Source organism: Sinohyriopsis cumingii, chromosome 2 (assembly GCF_028554795.1).
Source record: "Sinohyriopsis cumingii isolate HCF-2022 chromosome 2, ASM2855479v2, whole genome shotgun sequence".
Taxonomy (NCBI): Eukaryota; Metazoa; Mollusca; class Bivalvia; order Unionida; family Unionidae; genus Sinohyriopsis; species Sinohyriopsis cumingii.
In genome coordinates, this window is record NC_142962.1 from 73288565 (window position 1) to 73315661 (window position 27097).

At 35.8% G+C, this 27097-nt stretch overlaps 1 protein-coding gene across 1 annotated transcript; it reads left to right on the plus strand.

The window, feature by feature from the left end:
* Positions 1-9474: 9474 nt before the first annotated feature.
* On the plus strand, positions 9475-17014 carry LOC149805170 (radial spoke head protein 9 homolog). The gene is made up of 5 exons (XM_089947995.1): positions 9475-9789; positions 12019-12184; positions 12989-13118; positions 14024-14170; positions 16493-17014. Exons 1-5 carry the CDS (start codon positions 9563-9565, stop codon positions 16651-16653), a joined length of 831 nt encoding a protein of 276 aa, XP_089804121.1. The 5' UTR covers positions 9475-9562; the 3' UTR covers positions 16654-17014.
* Positions 17015-27097: the final 10083 nt, after the last annotated feature.

Consider the following 27097-nt stretch of genomic DNA (forward strand, 5'->3'; position numbering starts at 1 on the left):
GATAAAAGTATGATTCCTTGTTAAAAACTGCATAACCCTTCCCAATTTATAATTTATATTTTAATAATCCTTGCAATAAAATTGTTTTCCATGAAAAGACCTCTCTCTCTCTCTCTCTCTCTCTCTGGCTGATGACACACTTAAGGTATCCCCTCCCCCAAATAAAAATGTAATTGTTTAAAAATGCAATACCGAGAAGTAAATTTGCGTGAATAGACAATATACTCTACATTTACATGCGGTGTTAAAATACACTAGTTAAAATAATGTCTGTCCAGTTCATCTTTAAGATATCATTTACATGTATGCCGATTTTAAATATACAAGTACAATTACTAGAGTATATATAAAAAAACACATACACATGCACACTATATTCTTTAGATAACATATATAAGAAAAACGTAAGCAATAGATGGTAATAGAATGGTTTTCAGCTCCTCAGTTTACTTAAGATGGAGGGTGGCGATTGTTAAATGTCTAGCCGAAATCAGAACAAAATAGATATGAGCTATTGTCTTTATATTTAATTTTTCAACCACAATAACTTTTCAATGTGTTCAGTAAAGAAAATTTATTAATATATGTGAAAAGCATCGCGAAACCTTTCATAAATTAGGCCAGTATGGCCGACTTTCAACACTATCAAACGATAAGGTATATAAATTGACCCATAACTTTAATTGATTTTTCATGCAAATCGTGTTTTTTTTTCGTATTAAATTAACCAAATAAATATTGTGCAACTAGTTATAAATTAGTGTTACCCTTATGAAAAAATATATTAATTCATTTAGTTGTTAAAATGAAATTTTTGAAAATAAAACTACATAGAATCGCAATTGCGTTATGTCCATGTGCAATTACAAGCTGTGATTCAATATTACTAACAAGGTATGCAACGGCCCACACATTGTCTTATAAATTATAAAATATGTTTGTCGTATCCAAAAATTAAACGAAAGACAATAGCAAGACAAATAACACGTAACACATTTTTATTCACTGACTTTGATTAACCAAAAAGGAGAAGAAAAAAATACATAACAAATCTATGTATTAAAACGTATGCCCCTATAATAATTGTGTATACTGATTGAACATCTTTATAGTTTGAAATTTATTATATTTACTGTAAATATCATTTAATTTGGTCATTTTAGTTGCAATGTCATATATTTCTATATTATTTGCGTATGTTTATCCATAATTGATAGTTGTGACTATCTGACTTTTTTATGCTTCTAAAAGGTGAACAAGATGTTTACTTAAATTCGAGCTCAAACCCATATCTTGTTTACGAGTTAGTTGTTTTTTCCGTAGGAAATCTATTACATCGCAGATCAAGTGATATTTATATATAAAGAGGTTTGGTAGACGTTTATTCATTCGCATTTTATGATCAGTCTGTGAAATCACTTATAATTGTGTTCAGGTATAATTTTTAAGGAATTATTTATTTAAATTATTCATTGGAATTACAAAGTGGTGTTCATTGATGTTTTGGACTAAAATGCTATTTTGGGATTATTGAGAACCCATTAAAAGATATTCTGGATTTCATTCATGTGGTACACCAGCCCTTTCAAGTCTATTGGAATTCATTCCGAACATTCAAACCTTTTGAACTTGTGATAGAACATTTAAGACTCTATGGGATTTGCTTATTTTATTTTATAGATTTTATTATTTAATAAAATATTGTATAATATATTCTTTCGTGTCTACTTATACCAACTTTTAGTACTTTTAAGAGGAGTGTGTGTGTATGTGTGTGTGTGTGTGTGTGTGTGTGTGTGTGATTTGGATTTTTAACGTAGCTTCACAAAATTTTCAGTCATATCGCTACGATGTCTGCAGTGTGGCAGTTTATAGTGATGTCTAGCACTGGGACATTATGCCGCAGATATTTAGCATATTGTCCCACCCAATCACATTATCCTGACACCACGCCCACCAGCCCTAACACTAACCTCTTAATGCTGAGCACCTAGCAAGGCAGCTGTTTGTGAAATTTTTAAAAAAATCTTTGGCATGACTTGGTCGGGATTCGAACCCGCGAATTCCTGCATTCAATTAGCCTTTGGAGATGAGCACTTCCCTCGGGTAATAAAAGTAAATTCAAATCGAAATTTAATTATCTCCATTTAGAGCTAATCCTTAAAAAAATGAGTAGGAAAGGAAAATAGATATTAAATATTCTTTGAAATTTAATTACTTTGGTTTTTGCAATAAATAAACAAAAAGATAGGTGAAATTGTGTTTCATACATTAGTAAACATGAAGATATGCTTTAGCCACGCCTCCACTTGGTATCGGCTAGAACAACAACAATAATACACGTTTGCTAACGCAACACACGTCCGCTAACGCAACAGAGAGATTTTATGTATTAAGTTAGCCTAGGTTTTAAAAAAATTCTTATTTCTAAAAATCAACTTTCGTCAAATCGATGATACCCAAAGAACATACAATGTATATATAATGTAATTTGGGTGTATTTGGGATATATTTGTGCACACCTAAATACACCTAAATACACCTTCAATACCTATCATATGCAGTATATACTGTACCCTTCCTAGTTGGGTATCATACAACTATGACACGAGAAGAAATTCTAAATATTTAAATTTGTTATGTCAGTGTAAACAGATTTAAAAAAGTTAAAAAGTACCTTCAGGAGATTTATACATATCAAAAGTATACATTAGCCTGTTGAAACAAACAAACAAACAAACACATGCACACACAGAGACACGTTTAACTATATGCTATGCTATGCAAAGAAATCTTAGTTGTAGAGGATATTGATTTCTGGCTCAAGACCCATAAAAAAGGCCCAAACAAGTAAAAAGACGAGTTTTTGGTCACCCCCATCCCCGGCCTATATCTCAGAATATATTTCGATTTTTTTAAACAAAATTTGTGACCATTATACGAAATGAACTTGCTTGGACCCTTTTATGGCCTCGATCCAGAAACACCCAAATACCCTCTCCTACTGATATTTTTTTATTTATTAGATAATACCAAATATTTTTTATTGTTAGACAAAAAATATTTACACAACCTCATCACCTACTATCAAATATTCATCGAAATAATACATACAAAACTTTATTCTTTCTCGCACTAGTCGACGACAAGCAAATAAATAGTTCATCGTGGTTTTACTAAAATAATATTTACCACCACTGGAAAATACTTTTGACCGATCAAAGTTTTATTGGTAGCGATAAACTTCAATTAGCACAACAAAGAATTTTATAAGCAACTCCGCAAGGGATATGATTTTGAGTTTTTCTTGTACTAGAATCATTAGGATTATTTCCCACACAGATTACTGGCTGTAACAAACACTCAAAATCAGTGTAAATAACAAACGGCACATTTAACTTGTGCTTGTGTTTTTTCAAACCGCAATATTTTTTCTTTTCGCCAGGAATTGTTATTCGCTGTACTTCAGAACAGCATTGAAAATGATTGTTAAAACTTTTTTTTATCCCAACAACCATGCAAACAACGAAAACAAAAAACGTTTCATTCTTTATATTTGTTGTACTGTTTTCCAACTAGTCCGTTAAAGTTATTTTATCCAACAGTAATGATTTTTGTAAAACAGCAAGTTGATTGTTGATTGAGATCCAGTTTTGGAAATATAACTTGAGTAAACATGATTGTGTTCGTTAATACGAAACACATTGACCGAAATATTATTTTTTTGCTCAAACTTTGGTATTTGATCCTCTGCAACAGGAAAATCAATACTATCAATTTTTAATTCACTCACATACTCGAAATATTTTTCACCCCGGTCAGAATTTTTATCTGGCGGATGCAACGCAGAAAGAACCGCCCATTGAAAACATTTTGTTGTCGCTGTTTGTTTTTTTTTTACGTTGATGCAGCAACATATGAACTACCGCGTAAAATTTTGTATGTTACAATATGAAAAAGTACTTTGGGAATTGTTTTAAATTTCCAACATGAACAATATGATGAATACTCCTCTATTTTTTTAAATTATTTTCTTGATGAATTTTGTCAGCAAGCAAATAAAGATTTGTTACAAGTAAAACTCGTTTTGATTTTGTTGCAAGATACAGATCAGCAATTTCTTCGTCAGCGGTTTCGTCGTCGGTAAAATGCAACTTTCAAAATACAACCCGATACTGAACAAGAATTTTCAAACCCTTGTACAGATCAAATTCTTTTTTAACTGTCTGTTGCAGCAAATGAAATAAATTTGTTGACGTAAAATTTTCCAATACTCGATGATTGTCATAACGATAACTGTTCTCAAATCCCTCGAACGTGGTTGCAATTTTAACAGGTGCGTCAATCAAGCTTTTTGTTTTTGCAATATCCTTCATCTTTGGCATTCTATACTATAAATGTTACAAATTTCTAATACGATTTGTCAAAATAAATACAATTAGAGATATAAAATACACATAACAATAATGACAGAAAATTTGAGATACAACGAAATAAGCGCAGACGAGCAAGAGCAGACCGATAAATCAGCCCTTCACCCCTGATGATATTGATTTTCGGGTGAGGGGCTGCATCACCTATTCATTAAAAGCTGCAATTATCTGCATGCAAATTTGTCTGCACACATAGATGTACATGTTATACACTTACCGGTATTTCTCATGGCTGTGCAGCTACCATCGGCTGAAGGGTTCTTTTGGTGACATGTAGATTATATTTCCTGAGAAAATCATATGCTTGGTGACTTGTAAATCCAGCTGGAATAAAACAACCATCTATCCTGTGGCCATTTTGAATTTCGCGCTTGATAACTACCGGTATGTGTCTAAAGTGTACGCGGGTTTGTTCCGGAATGATTTGCATGCAGAAAAATTGCTCATTTAATGAACAGGTGACATCATACTCACAACATCGTCCATCAGTATCAACACAGATGTGTGGGGTTGATTTATCGGACTAGAGCAAGAGTACTATTACGTACATCCGAAGTATAATTTATACGCTGGAAAGATGCTGAGATCGGTTATTCCCATAAAAATCACAAACGCCCTTTGGTAAAGCGACGCCAGCGGGTTTTGAAATCAGCGTAAAATCTAAAGATGGAGATTGTGTGGATGTTTCGGAAATATTTTATTTACTCGCTGTTTTGTGGCTATAGACCAGAGGAAGTGAGAGTGTACAGAGTTAATGGTGCAGTTACTGATGACAATATTGCAAATCTTGGTTTACAAGATGAATCTCAACCACATCCAGTATTTAATCGCTATGAAGCGAATGATAAGAGAATTTTTCATAATAACAAAACAAAAAATGTTGTTGGTGGAATAACTCAGCATTGTTATTTACGGGTGAGTGTTCGAGGAACATAAACAAATTTTATTGCTTATCATTCGCACAGATTTGGTTTTTAAGTTTTTCATAAACCAGTTCCGAATGGTTTGGTGATCAATCACATCAATAATATCAAAACAGACAATCAGTTGGAAAATCTTGAACTTGTTACTCAAAAAGTGAATGTAAAGAAAGGAAAAAGTTGTTGTGGTGGTAATTTTGAACGTAATGGTAATAATATTATCTTATTCAATTTGAAACAAATGAAGAAATAAAAATTTCCGTCAATTTACGCTGCTGCGAAATACTTCAACATTACTCCAATGTCAGAAAAAAAATTGCTGATGGTATTTATAAATCAGCCACATCAAATTCAACCTTTGAAACTATCTTGTTTAGATTTCACAATACGTACCGATAATTTGTGCCAGTTGTCTTTTGCTCAGGCAGGAATGGGCATAGTTCATTACGTCATTTCTAGTGTATTTTACTACTATGATAAAATTGTCTTCCAACATTTTTTCGCCTGCGGTCAGGAGTATCTTGTCACTTTCTCCTTTCGAGATTATGACCTCAACAACATCAAAATAATCTTCCATTAAACATCTTCGAACTGCTTCTTCAAGTTCGTCTTTGTTTAGAATATCCACTTTTTCGTGATATCTTAAATCGTCCATATTTATTTTATTTATTAGACAAAAGTAAATCAAATATGGATGTGATGGAACGATTGAGGTGTATTTACTCGAACGATAAAACTATTGTTGACAAAGAAGAATTAAGTTTGTTTAACAACAAACCTGAAACTATTGTTGGCAACGACGAAGAATTAATTTTGACTATCTTGAAAACGAAGATCCATTTTCGTTTGACAAAGACAAAGTCGTTGACGACGAATTTATTTCAGTCGGTGATTTTATTATTGTTGATTACAACATTAGAAACACAGTTGTTGATATAAAAAAAATTACGACAGACCAGCAACTGGCAAATATGATGTTAGGTATCGCATTTCCAAAAAATAATGAGGTTTAATTTTATGATTTACCGAAAATCAATTATTTTTGTGAAAGTGATACAGCTGTTTACAAACATCAAATCAATAATGTTATCGCTTGATCGAAGTCCAAATGAGTCAAAATAATACTTATTGTAAACTGCTACCCAATGCGTTCCTGATCCGTCGTTGAAATCTTGTATATTAATTACACTTGATCATAGCGACTCTGTCGCTACAGGTGCATTTGTTAACTCATCTTTAGAATAAATTCCATGAAAATATTTTATTAGTTTTAGTTTGTCAAGTATATAAAAATTGCTTAAAGCTTGACGATTGTTAGCTTGACCATTGCTTAATGCCTGGTTCCTGGTATCATCAGACCGCGACCTTCTCCTCGTCCGATTCCTAGCAGATTTGGAAGTAGACTGCCCACTATTCCTGCCAAAAGTAGACCTATAAACCCGCCTTGTTGTATTTTTTACTCTACCTCCAAAACCTGTTTATGATAACAGGGGTTTTCGTTATCCCCCTCTCGTTATCAGATCTTACTAAACAGATGCTAAGTCTATCAGTCGGCTCCACATGTCCTATAATGACCCTAGTTAGTTTAATGGCAAATTCCTCACGCATAACACCACACGAGGCATAACGGTTCCGAGCCAGCCTCAATTTATACAAGTGAATGAATGAGATGCATTATATGATTTACTACGTCATTTCAGTCAATACACACTCAACCTTAATCATACGTGAGATCTTCTAAATTCGGTGAATTCAAACGGATTCTCGTAACTCATGTTACTAATGTAATGCATGAAATTCTTAGAACCTAATTCTTATGCAAACAAGACGACTAATTCAAACAATTCGTCAAACTTATCTAAAAATTAATGTACAACTTCCTATGCATAAACTCAACACAGTTATACTTCATGAAGCAAACTGATATACGAAGGTAGCAAATGGATTCATGCAAATATAAGTAAATAAATTCAGCAAAGCATTATATATGGCATCAGTAAATTACATGGAATTGTCACAGATACCTTTGAGCTTTCATCGTTACTCGCTTCTACCGCCAAATTTGTTCGTCGGTTTTCCTCGACAACAGTCCTCTTGGACAACAGTTTTACGAGAGAATTTCTCCCAGATTTACTCACTGAGTCTTCTTACACCTGTTTTCTCCTGCAGAAAAGCTTAGACTGATTAAAATTTTCTATGTGGCGATATTAAAACTAGGACATTTAGTGTGAGAAACACGCCCTTTATTTAGCGTAACCAATCAGAATCAAATATATCTGCCACCTTTTTCCAGAGGCGCCAAAGTCGTGGTCAACTTGACCTTGTAGTTTGAGTAACAGTGTTCTGCGATCTTTCAATTTTGACATTTACATTATGGAATCGAAGTTAGCTTTTGTCTCCACCAGTCTTCTGTTGGCTAAATAAACGAATGCTTAATTAAGAATAAAATTCTCCTCTCGAAAAGACATTACCGATCATGGCCGTATGGCGATTTGATACGCGCCTGTCCCCATAAATCTAATAATTGTTCTTTGGCCCAAGTTAATGTGTACTTCATAGATCGCCAGAAATTTGCTCCTTCACAAAGATGCTCTTTTTTGACTGATCAAAAATACGTCTTCTCCCGCACCAAATTCATCACGCAGTTTGTCATTTTACAGAAACTTTCTTGCTGATCCTGATCGTGAGTTTCTTGATACAGTTGTTGATATTTTGACTTTTACTCTTGTGTAACACTATTGTGTAAAAAACAATTGTGTAAAAAAATAACAGTAATGATAAAACAAATCATTGACTTCAGCCATGTTCCGAGGATATTCTAAAATTTGAACTTGGTGCGTTAATTCAGTGTTATAAATGTTATCACAAAATCTCTGGCGTGTAAAAGTGGTATCGGTAATTTCTTATTTACCATTGCTGGTAACAGGCACTGGTATAGTTTCCAGCGGAGCAGCATTGAATACGTTTTTTGTTAATAATATCAGGCGTTGGCGTTAGTTTATCAACAGCTTGTAAAACGAATTGAGCCTAGATTTGAAGAAAAAAAAGATGCTTGTAAAACAGCAAGTGAAACTTACTACAGAAATTACTTGATCAAATACGATCATACTTGCCTGGCGTCATGCATGATATGGATGATTTGATACATGAATTCCGTATCATTGACAGTATGTTGACGGATACTTTACCAATGAGAACAAGTAAGTTCGAAAACCGTTATCACAAAAATATCTTGTGGAATTTGTTAGAGATAGTCAGGCTTACAATCTCAACAAGATTGTGTCAGTTTTTTTTCTAAACTTTATAAATAATTTTATCTAACAATAATTTTATCTTACAGTAAGAAATAATCTGAATTAAAAATATTTGTTTAGCAGTAAGAAATAATCTGATTAAAATTTTGTCTAGCAAATAAAAAATATCAGTAGTAGAGGGTAATGGGTGATTCTAGCCCGGGACCATAAAAATGGTCCAAACAAGTACATTTTGTATAATGGTCAAAAATTTTCTTAAATTTTTAAAAAATATATTCTGAGACATATGTTACAGGGGGTCACCAAAAAGTCGACTTTGTACTTGTTTGGACCTTTTTAAATGGGTCTTGAGTCAGAAAACCCAGTATTCTCTACTACTATCTTAACCATTTACGGCAACTGACAATTTAATTTACCAAAAAAAATAAAATATTTCTTTGTAATATATGATACTTAAGAACATTATAATTTGTATATCATACGTATAAAAGGCTTATTTGGGTGGTTTAGATGCTTCTACTAACTCGTCAGATATGCAATATGCGAAGCACTCTGCGCTATCGCCTCATTTTCGTGGACAGGTGTACGGTCATTTCATCGTTACTTATATTAACACCATATAAATTAAATCATCCTTGCATACTTTGTGGTTAAAATGACTATTAAAATTTGCGGGTTATATAAATATTCATGCGAAACAGCCGAGGCACCTTTCATAAAAATTTATTGATGGTTCATTCTTAGCATCGATCCTCAGATTTATCCAATTATTGTGAGTGATAACCGATTCGGGTTCGGTGATTACAGTCACAGCATTAGGTTACATGTGCATACGGAAGAACTATAGTGCGCATGCTTGTTGCTAATAGTAACTTGTTTAACACTTTTCATCTGGTTGTGGGGAAGGTAGTCGAAGGAAATATTTTGCTGCAACATTTGATATCCTTAAGTAAAAATGGAATCTGAAAGCCTTCATCTTAACATTGACTATGTTGGCAGTAGCGGAATCGTTCTGAGTCCCGAGCAAAAAGCTGCTCTACAAACATCTTTGGTGATTCTGCAAAGTGAAAACAGATTTTCGAAAGTTTATTTTTGGGGAAAAATCTTGGGAATCAAAGATGACTATTTCATTGCACAGGGCGTTGGGAAAGATGAATTGGAGGGGAGAAAAACATTTTACAGGTATGATACTTACGAACTCTGGGTATTCACGATTGACCTAAAGTGTAAGTCAGCATTGTTATGTAGGCGCACATATACGCCAGCGTGGTTGTGTAGTTTGTTTTCTTTTCTTTTCATACATCATTCTTACAAATAAAATATTGTTTTCGTAAAATTTAATACTAATATAGTTTTGCCAAAGTATATTAATGACTTACAGATGAGTGATCTGTATCTAAATTATTCTCACAAAACTTCCAGACGAACCTTATTGATTAGCATGGTATTCGCACACTCTCCCATTTGTTTGTACCCCCTTACCGATTTTAAAAACGAAAGCATCCGGAATTAAAAAGAAAAAATGCATAAAACGTTGTGATTTAATTCATCAGTGTATAATTTCAAACCTGATTGTCCTAGGAGGTACCCAACACTGTAAACTTATTGGTGTATCAAACCAAACCGAAGCTCTCTATGTAAACAAGCAGGGAGACCGCTCACTTTCTTTTTCTGGTTTCTAGAACGGCCTATTTCAGTAAAAGCTGTGCTGTCTGCATCCAGTGTTTGCAATGTCTAATTTTAATGTTTCTAAAACATACTGAACAAATAAAAAGGAGGAACTCTTGTATGCATGTGTTGAAAGAGATGTGACTCCAGAATTGATAAATTAACAATGACAGTGAACTACATCACATCTGTTGCTTGAAAACATAGACTCACATGTGCAGATATGGTGACCATTTATTCAAGAAACTCCTGTTTGATTCTAAACTCCACCAAGTTGATACTGTTTGGTACCCCTTGGCGACAGTCAAGTTAGAAATTATAAATTGATGAATGAAATGACAAGTTTTGTTCATTTATTATATCACTAATGCTTTTTGTTTTTTAAACTAGTAGGGGGTACAAAAAAATGGGAGGGAGTGTGAATACTATATGCATTTTTACAATGGAGACTGGGGTAAGAAAAGAGAACCATGTATAAAAATGGCCACACGCTTTAAGTTGATTTTCTCCCATATGATTTATGTGGCTGTTATTTAATGATCTTGTGAAGAATATTGATCAGTGAGCTGTGAAATAAACTGAATAAACACCATTTGAAGGTATATACAGGGTTGCACTGAGGACACCGGATTGTGAAAATCCATTTGAAAAAGCTGATAATTCAACAAACAATAAAGGATTATGTACAAATGTTCATAAATCATGTGTACTTCACTTATAACTGTAAAAATTACTGTACTGCTGTACAGTGTTGATATTGTGAACACCCATTTCAATTGAATGACAAGTGACCGAAGCCAAGGAACTTGACTTAACTACATTTAAGTTTCTTTAACAAAATGAACATGTCTGATCACATTCAGGCAAATGTAATTAAACATTCATTTTGTTATTTCTCAGGTACATCATTCTTCAGAGAAATGAAATGGTGGTTAACAGAGTTTGAAAAAGTTTCCAGATTTACTTTGATAAGGAATAGTGACACATTACTTTTTTGTTCTTTTAAAAAAGTTCTAGTCTCTCAATCTCACATTTTGGACACAGTGTTTGTCATTATTTATGTTGGTCAATGCATGCAGTTTTTACTTTGTCACTATAACTTGTAAGAAGCTCACCTTTCTATACTATTCTTATTGAGAGTTAGGTATCCAACATGTTATCAATGTTTTTTTCCCATCCCAATTTTAATTGAAAATAATGTTATTCCAGTCTGTTCATATTTTCCCTTTTATTTGGAAAATAAATCTTACTCTAGTAAGGAATACCAAAACTTTATGCATGAAATAGTTAAGGAAAAAGTTTCCTGTGCTTGAAGGGTTGGTACCAGTTATATAGCCAACCATTTATTTGTATTTCAACTGCAAGCTTGGAAGCTTCAAATAACTAAGTACTAGTGTCACTGATCCTTTGGTCATCAAGTATTTTGTAATAATTTTCAAATGTGGTTACCTGTTTCTGAAATTTTCCACTCATATAACTATGTAATAAAAATCTCAGTTAAAAAGGAGACTAAAGAAGGTTAAAATATTAATAATAGCAAGGAGTAAAATTGGACTATATTTACTTATATTACAGGTAATAACAATATTTGAGTGTAGTTTTGTTTGAGTGTAGTTTTCCTTAAGAAAAGAAGAATTTTTGAATCAGAGATGGCCATGTGCATCTGTCTTCATTCTTCATAGAACTGGCGAAGCCTTGATACTGATGCATCATCAAATTAATATCTTTTATTTTCCTTTAAAGCAAAGATTGCATACATTGGGGTCTTCTGCCACCCGCTACCAGGCAGATGAGAGACACCAGTAAACTTGCAAAGGGAAGATTTACAGGAGACCCATCCTTTGAGTTTGAACATTCAGAGACGAAGAAAGTTGGGGAGGGAGAAGAAGCTGCAGAAGAGGAGGAGACAGTAAGTACACACATCTGTACCCATGTATGCAAATTTGCCCATATACACTTACATGTTTGTTTGACATGCCAACTGAATATTCACTTAATTGGTATATTGTTCTCAGGTTCTCATTTGTGTGCAATAAAATCCAGAAATACAACTGGGAACCAACTGTTCAAATTTGGTACCTATTGTATTCAGCTACTCCATTAGATTTTGTTGACACATACTCCTTTGCAGGTTATTGCAACAAATACAAAAACTGCATGCAAGTGTGTGTTTTGTTCCTGTAGATGCCATGTACATGTAATTACTATCATTACAAGTAAAAAATTTCATTGTGTTCATTATTATACATCATATACAGTAGTATATCGGCAGTATATGTTGGCATACCTGCCCATATTGATCATTAGAATTCAGTAGTTTGCATTATTTGCCATAAATTTTACCTGTATTCATGGATCACTTAACACAGATGGCAGCTATCTTGTTAATTTTCATTGTACTCCATGCAGTAATTTTAACCAACTAGGTTGTATTATATTTTCATTTGCAGGAAAAAGCATTAATTTTTAATGTCCATAATTACCAATATTCACTGTATTTTTTATTTTTTTGGTGTCAATTTAAGATCAAATGACTATTATGATCAACTTTAGTGACAAAGTTTTGCACATATCTGCAAAGAAGTGCACCTTGGTATGTGGCAAGTTCTCCAAACATCTTGTAAACTGTAATCATGAATGCAAAATGTAAATAATAACTATTATATACAGACTTCCATGTATGCAAATTGTAAATTATAACCATTTATTGCAGATTAACATCAAGGAAGAAGACAGATTGGCATCAGTTATAGCTGATATTGATGAGGATGTCAGAATTGTTCCTCGTGCAGCCTTTATCAAAACACCAACAGCACATGTCATTCCAAACAGAAGCTTTGAGGGTAAATAATAGAGCAAGCCTCTGCAACTTAATACATAAAGACATGGCAGCAAAGGGTAGAATTTCTGTAATAAGCAAACAAATCAAACTGACCCAAAAAGAATGGGCAGTTGTATGCATTTGTGTTAAAGATTTAATTTTCTCAGAATTTATCATAGATTCCAACACCTGATATGCATCTACCAGCATGTAAGAGAACAAGACTATCATTGATTATATATTATGAATGTATATTGTTGTGTGAAGTTTGAAGAACATTTTTCACATGATCAGAATTAATAATTAAAATGTCCTTTTGCATCTTTGCCTATCAAAAGAATTATTCTGGCATAACTAATAATTGTAAAACTTTTATTGAGTTATATTATTTGTTAACAGGCAGTGTCTTGCACATCTATTTAAGTGACAAATTCAGTTAGCCAAAGAAACTGGATGTTTAGTTTTAAACAATATCAAGAGCTATTTGATTTATTCCAGAATATTTTAGTTCACTTCAGAAATTAGAGTATGTTGGAGAGAGGTTGGAAGATACAGTGCATACTTGCTTATAAGTGAAGTCTAACTGTAAACAGCATAGACTTTGATCTGCCATTGTGTAATGTGCTGACAGATCTGGGTCTGTGTTCTTTGTTTTATCAATTGCCCCAATGAAATGCATAGACCCAGACTAGTCTTATAGTAAGTATATATGGAACTTCTTTAAATCAATATGGTTATTGGGGATTATGAAGTGTAGTCCAGTCTACTAATAATTCTTACATGATACGTAAGATATAAATTTGCTATATTTAATTGCTTTTGATAATGTTTTTTCTCCAAAATTCCACATTAAACATATACCAATCAGCTTCTATCAAGAATGTCTTGCCAGAATTAGTATTAAACAATAATGCATTCTTGACTCAGGTTTGACAGTGTCTGAATCTGCCAAGCTGTGTAACTACATGCATTTCCGACACCCAAAATTACTGCTGGAGAAATCACTCCTCCAGAGGGCAAACCTGGACAAGGCTATCGACTTCCTAGACAGTCTCGAGGAGGACATACCCAAAGGTAACTCAGAACTTATTAAAATCAATAATCAAGAATATTTTACTTCTAAAAGAATAAAGAATTTAATGGAAAATTACATCCAGATGTTTTAGCTCACGTGGCTAAAAGCTGATGGCATAGCCTTGTGTCTACTGTGCATTGTCAATCCATCCAAACATTTTGCTTCTTAGTAATATTTATCAATAAACACAGGATAGATAGAAATAATGAAGGATTAATGAGTAATAGTAAGTTAATGACACTTTAAAATTAATATGGATGATTTGCAAGAACTAGTGACATGAAGATTCAGTCAGAGAACTTTTAAGTTAAAATAGTGTTCTCGTAATGAAATGTTCTGATTTGGCACCTGTATCTTGCAACCATCAAAGCTCAACAACCCTTACTCATATTTGGATGTCATTTGGTAGGTGAAATACCTATCACACATAAATTTACCTTTTAAAGGTTTGATCTTTTTGGGGTTCAATTTTGATGGAGACATTGCCCTTTTACTAGTATTAAATATCAACTACATCTGATCCTTGTAACCAGAATAGCTAAGAAACCATTTGATATATTCTGATGGAATTGGTGTGTACATTATCTTACAGATTTGAATGTGCCTTTTACTGGTTTTGTTTTAGTCTACTCCCATTAACTGTATATCTTTACATGGGTTATTGCTTGTTACCAGCACAGCTGAAGAAGAAACATTCAATAAGATCTGATGCAATTATTTATGAACATTGTTTTATAGATCTTGATGTACTTTTTATGGGTTTTGTATTGGCTACATTTTGGGTAAGATTTTTAACTTCATGTCCTCACATGTCATTGCTTGCAACTGGCGTAGCTCAAGAACCATCAAATACATCCTGATATAATCTCATTGTGAATATTTTGTATTTTTATATATGCCCGTTATGTATTTATTTTTTATCTACATAGTTTTAAACTCAATAATCATTAATGCAAGCCCACAGGACCAGTACCTGGAAATGGCACTAATCTTGTGTTATGTTTTAGACTCTTTAAAACAGTTACAAGAAAAAGAGTGAAGACAACAAGCTTTGTAAAATTTAACAACTAATTTATTTCCCTAGAAAAACAAATTAAAAAATAGAAAACCCAGTAATAAAAAGTCCTAAATGAATCTGAGTTGGAGTACTGATGAAAAATCCAAGATGGAGGATGATGATGTATGATGTGGTCAGTGTTGTCCTGATGTGTCAACAATTTCTTGTTGAACCACAGAAAATAATATTCCAGTTTTGAATTCTGAATAAAATTTCAGTAAATGTCTATGTCCAAGAATTCTGTATGAGCACTTAAATATTTATAGGAAAAAGAATTAATAATTCCATAAAACAGAATTTCAACTCAAACTGGTCACAACAAAGCACCTTTGAATGGTTTATAGCCCAACTGACTAAATTCTCTAAAGAAAATAGTTACATCTACACTAAATTCAAGATGCAAAAAGATTCCCATATGAGGGTCACATGATCATAGTTCTAGAGCCACATAGAAGCTTTACATGCCTAACATCACATATTTCCAGTATGACCTCGATTTCACTTTATGAATCTAAGCTAAGAAATAGTATTAAAAAAAATATATATAAAAAGTTGTTTACTTCAACTCACTGATTTCTGAATCAAAGTCAGGAACTGGGTCAGCAATTAGATACAAAGTTTCTATTATTAGGTGTTTATGAAAAAAAACAGGGTCAAACTAATTTAAGGAAAATGTCAAATCGAGTAAATAGTTACATTACAATAGCATGTAATGGAATATAAAAAAATTAAAACTAACAAACAAAGAATTAAATTAAATCGAATATAAATTAAATCAAATATACATAACACTTGTATATAACCAACTGGTCCTACATTTCATGATACTAGACAAAATGTTGTCAAGACTCAATGGTAAATGCAAGTAAACATGCAATGAAAAATTGAAATATAAATACCAAATATAAAAACATTTATATATCAATTTTTTAAATTTAGATAAATATGGCATAACAAGGCCACTGTTATTGACCAGGACAGTGCTTCTGTCTAGCTGATCCAGATCCATACATACCCCATCTAGAGTCTGGGCATCAGAATCTTAAGTGCCATTAAACCTCCTTTGATTGGACCACTCCTATAACAGTAGGTGTGGCCATAATGCATTCACAGTAGATAAAACAAGTTTATTCTGTTGATGTGGATTGATATGATAAAATGAACTTGCTCACAAGTGTGTACAGGCAGCATTTCAGTACAGTAAATGTAATGCTATGTTTTCATTTGGAGTTTACATTTAAAATCCTTCCTTTCTATTACTCAGGCTCCTGGAGCTTGCAGTTTGAGCGTGGGAGTGGACTCCTCACTCTGAGAAGCCTACTGTGGCAAGGCTATGTTTTCTACCATATCCCTGGTACCAGGAAGTTTGGATCTGTCTATGTGGGTACAGGAGAAAAGAATCTGGATCTGCCCTTCATGTTGTAGACGACCATTGGTCAGAAGAACCACAAGGATTCAGTTCTAGTTTTGATGGACGGAAAAACTGCCCATGCCCAGTTACACACTTCGTTGACTGAACAGCCACCTAAATATATAGACTTTTATTACCACCCCATAAATCAGTGTAATTTCCAATTACATTTAAAGCATTAGTAAAAAAAAACTCAAGGTATATTTCTTCATATTAGAGTGCAAAATCTTGTGTAAAAATTATATTTGAAAAAATCAGAGAAAAGTATGGTCAAATGCGATATTGATCATTTAATAGCATCTAAAAATGTCGTTTCTTTTACAAAGTCTTCATTTGAAATTGTAGTTGTAAATAAAAAGGTATATGCTTGTACAAGTATTCAGACTTTTTCATTTATTTTACACCGTATCATTAAAAGCTCCTACTGTTTTTGCATTGTCTCATAAAATAGTTTGTTGATTTTACAAACTTCTTTTGAATCCAATTGCAACTACAGTTAAATTCTGACAACTCTATGATCAACTACACGCATCCTTGCATCACTCAAAAGCCTGGGCAAAGGTCGTGTTGGGTAAAAAAAAAAATGTGTTTCCAGTTGCCTGATCATCTTTGTTTATCACTGCTGACCCTAATACTTCCCCATCCCAATGGTTGCCCCCACAACCCCAACCCCAACCTGAAGATACATTTTAAAAGATCGCATTAAATATATATGTTGGAAAATGAACCTGGCTAACTTAATTTTAAAACAAGTGCAAAAGGAAAGGTGAATATCTTTTGAGGGCCTAAAGCATTGAGCAGCAGAGGGGGCAAATGGGACATTTGGCCCAATCGTCATTTGGTTTAATTGATACCTTCTGCACTCAGCGGATCCAGCGTCGTCAGCGCCTGGTAAAAAAAAAACGACGTCGTCGTCGGGGGGGGGGGGGGGCAAATCGAACATCATTTAGTTTAATATACTTTCTGCACTCAGCGATCCAGCGTTGTCAGCGTCGGGTAAAAAAGCGCATCGACCGCGTTGATGTCATCGCCCCCTCTGCTGCTAAGGGGTTACAATGAAAATCTTTATGATCTCACAAACAAACTAATCACCAGCTCTTCATCTTGTAAATCAATTAGATTATTTGACTGATCAGTTAGTTTAAAATTAATTCTTGTTAACAATTTATTATGGCATCTCATATAGACCGGATTAATCGGACTATCAATAATTAAAAACCCGGGAGGAGCTGTTGGTGTAAATGAATAAAGAATATATCCCTGTTGAGCCTGATTTGATTGCTCTAGATTAATTTGATAGCTTCCTTCAATTGCATCACATACTAAATTGAGCGCAACCACCGATGATATATTTACTTTGTACGGGGCAATATGTCTGCCGCTCTCATCTGGGTCATTATTGTGAGTCAAAATTGTTGTTTGTGATAGCTGTTTTGGTTTTTTTACCCATTTATCATGTATTTTTTGAAAACCCTTGTCGATGGCTTCGTTGAGAAGTTTTTTCATCGTTGGGATATTATAGTAGGTCAATTTGTACGTAGAAATATCTTCCACGGGTATATTAAATTGTTTGGCAAACTCTACTCTTGTTTGGGGATTATTATTTAATATTTCCTGAATAATTTTCAAATGAAATGTTTCCGCGTCGTCAATAATTTTATTGCATGTCGCTACCACGCTGATAAATTCATCTCGGGTGAGAGTATTGGATCTGAGAGATATCAACAGCAGTGAAAGATCGTTCATCATCGCTTTAAAATTTCTAGCAATTTCATTGTTGCGAACTATGATATATTTCTGTTCGGACCATACTGCTGATTGAAAATTTCCTATAAAAAACTTCAATTTATCATAATTGTCATAGCTCTGTGTTGGATTACTGGGTGCTATCTTGTCGGTGGTATAATCAGATTTTTTAGGTTCGGGTATATCAACTACTTCTTCCTGGGGTTTTTCAGGCCATCCTAGCACTGTTCTTATCGAGCTGTTATAAATACCAACCATGTATCCCTCCATTGATATCTCAATGGACGATGATAGCGTCGGCTCATGAACTTTAATATCTATCTTTGATTCCTTTCCGGTGATTGATTTTATTCTACGCTGAAATGCGGCACTGATTTGTTCCATTTGGTAGGACCCAGTTGGTATGGAAACCATTTCCCAGTCCGGGGTGCCATCGGTTTTTTTTTCCCACGCGAACACCAGCGAGTTATTTGGTTGCTGACCATTAAATGCTACCGATCGGATATTGGGCCAACTGTGATATACCCGTAATTTTGCCAGCGCGATCTCGTGAACAGGAATCGGAGAAGGGAAGTTTACACTGAATTCGGTTTTTTTTGAGGTTATTGATATCATGCTTGTTTGCACCGGGGCGGTGTTTTCCACAATTCGTTGGAGTAATTCCATCGACATTATTATTATTCGCTGTTTCTAGTGTTCAATTTTAACACCGAATATTAACAACCTGCTTGTTTTCAGGAGAATGTTTTAAGCCCATTGAAGTGGTTTTAGCTTCCAGTTGAAAATCTTCAATTTTTGACATCGCGGAGTCATATAACTGGATCATCGTGGAGAATTCAACATCGGATATATACGAGTTATCAATTGACAACGAGATCAACTCGGATAATTTCGAGTACGCGTTGGATATTATTTGATGTTTTACTGTATACTCGTCGAGTTTTTTCTGAGAACACGATGATATCTTTCTAGTGATTGCGTTGGCAACTCCAGCAATTGTTGTCGCCGCGGAGATAGCGATTGGAACAGCTATCGGGGCCATCATGGTCACCGTGGATAAAATGACACCGGTACCAGCTACTATACCTGACACCGAGTACACGGCCACGTCGATGGCGGTTATTTTTCGACGGTATTTTTTTATTTTTACACGGTATTGTTCGGAGAGCGTTTTCAAGTTCGCGGAGAATTCTTTTACGGTATTGAATCGATATTGATGTGACGTCGGTGATACCTCTGATTCAATTACCCTGGTGGTCATTTTATTTTAAAAGAGCTAGTGTTTTCAATTACTTACTTAAATTATCACCACGAATTCCACATACCATGTAATGTTTATCCTAATTAGAATGCTATCAACGGCTCTAATTATAAACCGTTCAGTTGCATCCTTGTCAATGATTGTTGATATTGTACTGTTAAACCCGGATGAACTCGACGATGATATATTAAACTGGATCGGCGAAATCAATGTCAATCGATAAATACCCTTGACAGTTGCGGTGATCATTATAATATTCTGTGTAGGAGTCCAGGTAAATGATCCGTGTTGAACCGTGTATACGCTATTGCTGATGCTCCCATGAGGTGTTTTCATTTTTTCAAGTTGCTCTGTCATTTTCGGTAGTCTGTCTTTAATCGCTGTAATATCAGTTTTGATTGTTTTTATTTCCTGTCTATTCGCGTCTATATCAGTTTTGACTGCTCTTATTTCCTGTTCATGCACGTTTATATTAGTCCTGATTGCTGTAACATTAGTGTTGACTGCTTTTATTTCCCGTTCATGCACGTCTATATTATTTCTGATCGCTGTAACATTAGTGTTGACTGCTTTTATTTCCTGTTCATGCACGTCTATATTAGTCCTGATCGCTGTAATATTAGTTTTGACTGCTCTTATTTCCTGTTCATGCACGTTTATATTAGTCCTGATCGCTGTAACATTAGTGTTGACTGCTTTTATTTCCCGTTCATGCACGTCTATATTAGTCCTGATCGCTGTAACATTAGTGTTGATTGTTTCTATTCTCCGTTCATGTGCGTCTATATTATTTATGATCGTTGCAACATTAGTGCTGATTGTTTCTATTTCCTGCCTATGCGCGTCTACATTATTCTTGTTCGCTGCAACATCAGTTTTGATTGTTTCTATTTCCTGTCCATACGCAGTGATATCATTTATAGTTGTTGTAATTTCATCCGGCTTGGCATTTTTTTTACCAAGGAATTTATCAACGCTGTCATCGATCCTGTTAACATTTTTTCGTAACGTGTAAAATTGGCCCGACAGCGTTGTAAACTCCAAAATAATATTTTTTATCCCTGCAACATTCGGTTCGGTCACCGGGGGGGGCTCCAAAAAAACTAGCAGTAGTGAGTTGTATATCGGTGACAGACTTTTGTATCCCCGCGAACTGATTTGCTTGCGCGTTAAATCTATCATAGAAATTTTTTAACGAATTCGACATGGATATATAATTGTCGCCCAGTGTATTTATTTTTCCATTTATCGTCAAGATGGATTCACCTGATTTAAGTCGTCCGTCGCTGGAATACAGCGCTATACTGTTTTCAGCGACATCGCTCTTCCGTGTTAAAACGTCATCCAGCGACACATTACTGGATTTCAATTTACCCTGGCGATCTTGAAATACAACTACTTCACCTGGGTCAACACTTGTTAGGTTCAACGTCTCAGCGATTTCATCCTCAATTAGTTTTTTTACATCGGTTTCGGGTGCTCCCGTGGCCGGTTTTTGTAGCATTGAAATAGATCGTCCCCAGATATCAATCATTGTTATTGTAAAAAAACACTAGTGTTTTTAATTGACCCGCTGGGCCTCTACGACCCCACTTGTATACTCGTTTACAACCACATGAGGCGGTTTTTGCGATGATGAAATTGCCGCGAGTACGTTTAATACCTCACGGTCGCATATCGGTGGATCATTTAATCGCTGTGTTGGCAGCGTGGAATAAAAAATCGGGGGTCGAAAATCAGAAATTTTTCGTCGTTGTATATACCGCATGAACTCGCTCGGCGGTGCTAACCCGTATGAATCAAAATAAACAATCGCGCGTGGATCAATCGCGTGTGCAACCCAATGAGTCCCTGATCCACTACTGTCATCGAGATTAATAATGCCGGTTTCAACGTGTTTTGGTTGTGCCGGTAATTTATCTCTCATAAAGACCCCTCTGAAGTTTTTTAACGACAACGCGCGGGCAGCATCGATTAAATCAAAATTGGACAACGGGGCTATAGACTCCTCAACCACAGGTTTCTGGGTCATTGACGAGTCAATTAAACCGTTCCTGGCAATCTTAAGCCCTTTCCGCTGTACCACGAATACGGGGTTCCTGGCAATCTTGAGCCCTTTCCTTTTTTTTTATGCCTGGATCCACGAGCGGATCCACCGGTTGCTTTTTTCAGTGCCATTCCCGCCGCGGTACCAACGGCCCCCAACGCCGCCGCCTTTGCCACTGCTGGTGCGGCCGCGGCAATCAACGCCGGAATCGCAGCTAACAACGGAAATATCCCACCGGTCTTTTCCATGTTTTTGATTGCTGCGGCTGAAAAATTTACTTGAATACCTCGTTGTTTCTTCATTGCATCATTGAAATGTTTTATTTGACGTGTCGTCAATGATATTTTATGCTTGCCACCAGTCATCTGTGACGGCTTTAACGTTATTGTGGTTCCACATTGTCTAGCGGACTTTGATTGTAATTTCTTGACTTGACCATCGGTCAACTCTACACTGACAACACTATACGACATTTTTATTGTAAAACATTTATGTTTTTAATTACATATTTTCCACTGGTGCATCAACGATTCTCATTCGTCCACCAACACCTTCCAACAGCATTGATTTATCGCTGAGAATGACAGCAACCGCTCTATAATTAACACCACCCGGGGCTATACGAGCTCGGAAGTGTATATCAACGATGGATTGTCTCATTAAATCAAGATGTTCCAACAAAAAGTAATAAATCGGATACAATTTTTTAAAATCAAGTTGTGATATTTGCAACCCGGTGTCGACGTTTTGATCACGACCCATATATGACAGCAATCGATGATACACACGTGCGACATGGTTGTTGTCGTAATTAAGCTGTATATCCTCGGATGGTTCCTGTTGTCCGTTTATTCTCAGCGAAACCTCCTTGACTTCTAATTGATCAAATATCATATGGCTGCGTTCTTGATTACCCAATCGATCCCTATTCTGTAGCGCTATAAATATATGACGTGGAGCTGAAACGCCTTGTTTTGATGCCAGGTGCCATGTAAATGTATCAGCGACATTATCCTCTTTAGCATCAGTCGTTGTTGTTAGCCAACTCAATAATGATTTTCCCCCTTGTTCCATAAATGATAACAATCGTGCTTCCATGGTAACTGATGGAGTCAACACCGGCATCCACAATGCTATTTTAGTTAAAACGACTTTACCGTCAGCGACGCCAGCAGCACACCATATTGCATTGTTATCATCGCCCTTTCGCACGAGTACTACTGTATGCTTAGCCCCATAGATAACTTTTCTGACATTTCTACAGAATCCAAATATGTGATGGAGTGGAATCGCGCATGAAAACTGTCGGCGTTCTCCTTGCAACATTCCTACTCGTGTTGCAAATCCTAGATTGTAATTACCGTTAACACTTCTTATAATAGTGAAATCAGCGCCTGGTCTTGCCCTGCGGTCTGGATTAGCTGCTTCAGCCTGTGGGTCAACTGCGTTATCTCTTCCCGTCAGCACGTTAATGTACTGAAGATGGTCAGCGTTATTAGTGGTATCCTTAGCGAACATCATAGATGGACCGGCCGATCTTGTATAATCATCGGAATATCTTGCTAACCCAATTATCGTTGTTGCAACATCAACCTCGCGTTCTATTGATTCAATTTCTCGCCCGTCAATGAGATATCTGGCACTCTCAAATAACGCCATGATACCGTTGTTGACGAAGCCAACTCGAACACGAGGGTCATCTGCGTATGGTGTATTATTGGCAACATTTGTCACGAGTTCTCCCTCGATTTCGATAAACGCTTCACACGGCAAAAAGTATTTACTGGTATCATGGACTTGAAGTTCAATTCGCGATCGTAGGTCGGCTTGTGGTGGTTGATAGGAATAAAATTGATAATCATGGACAGAATCATCCTTGCGCACTGGGGCATCCATATCAAACGCGGGATCAGCGGTTCGCGTAAACATTTTATTATTATCATGTGAGTGTTTTTAATTGCGAGACTCTTTGAGTGAAAATCTATGATTTTCAACGTCGTCTTCGTTTCGGTTTGAGACCACTTCCCGCTATCGCGTTCATGAGCGCGTTGGTTGTTGCATCAGTGGACGACGACGGGGTCGTTGGCGAAGCCATCAACGGCGAAGCCATCAATGGCGGGGTCGCCAGCGACTCGGTCATTGACGCTAATTTTTTTTCCACCGCGTTATTTATTACCCTGCTGACATTTGCAGGCATTGCTGTCGTAGAACGCAGCGGCGTTTGTTTTTTTCTTCTCACCAACGACATTAGTTTGTCCTTTGCTGCAGAAAACGCCTTTCCGGCAACATCTCCAATAGAGCTGATTCCCTTATCACGAATAACATCAATGGCTTTCATAGATAATTGTTTAGCTAACGGCGCCACTTTTGGAGCCATTCTTGTAAATAACCACGCAATGGTGCTACTGAGACCATCTCCGTACAACGCGCGGTATACAGGCAATCATGAGTTTACTACATACACGCTGACTGGTTTATCATGGTTGTAGTGTATGATCATCTTTATTATAAAAACACCAGTTTTCCAATTAACCGTCCACAAGTTCGTCTATGAGCGTTCAATATACATTAATGTCCATGATACCGCCTGCAAATAAACGCCTGCAAATGTCAGCGGCCTCATTGATTATTTCCGTAGAGTTATTTCCGGCTCGTTTTCCTCCGATTAGTACTTCCAGCCGTAATATATCACTAAGAACACTACCAGGACAAGTAACACTAGCGTTTTCAACCACACCGCTGTATCCTTTTCCTTTTTTTGGTTTCCTATTTTTAACCTTATCGAGGAATGCTTTGTAATCGGTATCACCACGTGGTATTGTATCTTTATATTTACTTGCTAAATACACCATTCTTGTCCATTTTTCCACCGAATTTACATTTTTCTCGTAACCGCTATTGATATGCTCATCTCGTATATCCTTAGCAAATTTTGTAGCAGTAAAATTAACTAATTCTTCATTGCTGTTGAAGCCTCTAATTTTATCTATTGTGCTCTTTTTAAGTACATTACGGGGTATATTCTCCTATCTCTCTTCTTGTTCTTGTGGTATTTCTTGTATTTCTTCCTGTATTTCTTCTTCTGGTTCTCTTGCAGTAGCACCTAGTTCTTCTTCATCGGCCATTGTAACATAAGGTTCTTGTGGGACTGTTACAGCGAGTGGTGGTGGTCTTCCCCCCCGTTGGTATGTTGTAGCGACTGCTATTTCCGCAGGAAGTGTTTCCAGAGACTTTTTTGTTTGTTCGGTCTGAGCTGCTATCTTTTCAAGCGCACCGAGGACGGGCACAGTTGCGCTTTTTACCGGGGCAAAGAGTTGTTCGCTTCCAACAGCAAAATCAGTTTGTAGTTGTTGCCACGTTTGAAGTTGTTTTCGGACCCTGTCTCGTAACGGTATGAACTTTTTAAGCTCTGCTAGCCGCTCTCTGGCTAGCCAAGTAGTAAGTGATTCACCGACCATTATTGCAAATTGCTCTGCAATTTCTAATTTCCCGCCGAGTCTTCAATTTTCAATCCTGTGGCAGGAATATACCCGAACACCTGTCGCGTCAGACTCAATCGTCTTACTATTTTAGTATTACAGTAGCTGGCCGTGGACTATTGTAATTAAAACGTTACCACGACCTATCGGGGGAAAAAAAAATGTATACAACGTAAAAATTCACTTCCGTACGCTACGTGAACAGGTATGCCATTAAATTGGGGGCTCCACGGAGTTTTCGTCTATAATCTTTCTAATGTTTTTAATCTTACTAGAAATCTCCCGCCGTCGTTCATAAGCACGTCCAAGTTTTTTTCGTATTGTTTCAATGGCAGTGAATAACCCAATGAATGCATTTACGTCATTGCGGTACAGGTTCTCATTAATCGTGTGTTGTAATCGTTTTACAAGAGCGTACTCGCGGGCCAGGGTAAAACGCCCCCTTTTCGATTGTTCGTTAATAATTTCATAATCGGATAATATTCTTTCACTGTTAAGACTATCAGATAATTCAATTCCTTGATTTTTCAATTTTGAAATCTCGGTTAATATATTATTGATGTCTTCGATATTCATATTCTTATAAACATCTTATTTCTAATATCAAAAAAAAATGTTTTTACAAAATGAACTCTAGGCACATAAAGGTGCTGTTAACATCTTTACTGCCTAGAGAAATATGTGCGTGATTTGATGGACTCGTATAACATGAAGTTGCCACCGCATCTTCGTGTTAACAGAGAGTGATGTACTTAATTAAGGGACGGCACCAATACCGTTTGGCAACCCCGCTGGCGCCTTTTGACGTCAGAGGGGCCCATCGGTTACATGTATTGACATATACGACAATACATCTTTGGAACTCCTTGATTGCCACCGCATTCAAGCAAAGCCCAAAGACACCCGAAGCATTAGATCCCCATGGGGAAGTCTAACTCGGCAAACACCGTGTTAGGCCTCCCAGAGGATATGCTTTGGAAGGTGACAATACAAGACAGACTTCGGAACTCCTTGGTTACCACCGTATCCAAGTAAGTCCAAAGGGTAATGGGACGGCACAGACGGCATAAACACATAACGACGGGGCCCCCAACCGACCAATCAAAAACAACCTATAAAATTAACCTCGGTTGTATGATTGAAAAAAGACCAACCACACTTCCGTGTTAACGGTATGTGATTGTTTTTGATTGGTCGGTTGGGCTTCGCTTAAAGCCCCGGGCTTTATACAGACGACTTGCTATATAAGGCGACGAATACGACCGCATCAGTCACAAGGTGTGTTATTGTATTTCGTTAAATTACTTAAAAAACGCTATCAATAGCGTTTAAACAACACTAAATACTTCGATGAAACATAAAACAGAATATTACAGTTGTTTGTAAAGACAATTTATTCCATCAGTTTTCTTTAAAACAGACAATTTATTAATTGTAATAGATTGTAGCATTCACACTGTCGGTGACATACCATCACGAGTTATTCCCCTTGATGTTATATATGAAAATCGAATTCTGTGTCCGGTCTTTTTTGAGATTGCTGAATTTTGTATTCCTTCTGCAACAAATCGTACTGAGGTTCTACAAATGTCAAAGTATTTACCGGCTTCATTCATTGACTGAAATATTTTTTCTTCGTGCGTTATTGTATCAAACGATTTGACACTCTTTGCTTTTTTTGCGTGTTTCCCTGTTTTACCTTTTTTGCTATTCTGACTTTGAGTAATGGATTGCAGGTTCATAAGAGAATTATTTAGACAATCAGAATCAATGTGATCAATAACGAAACCATCCTCGATTGGTCCCTTAAATATTTCATATACCACCCTGTGAACAAGATATTTCTTCTTTCCAGCACCAAATATCAAATACCCCTGATTATTTACAGTACCAACCGGCTTTTTCAGAATATGATGTCTAACAAC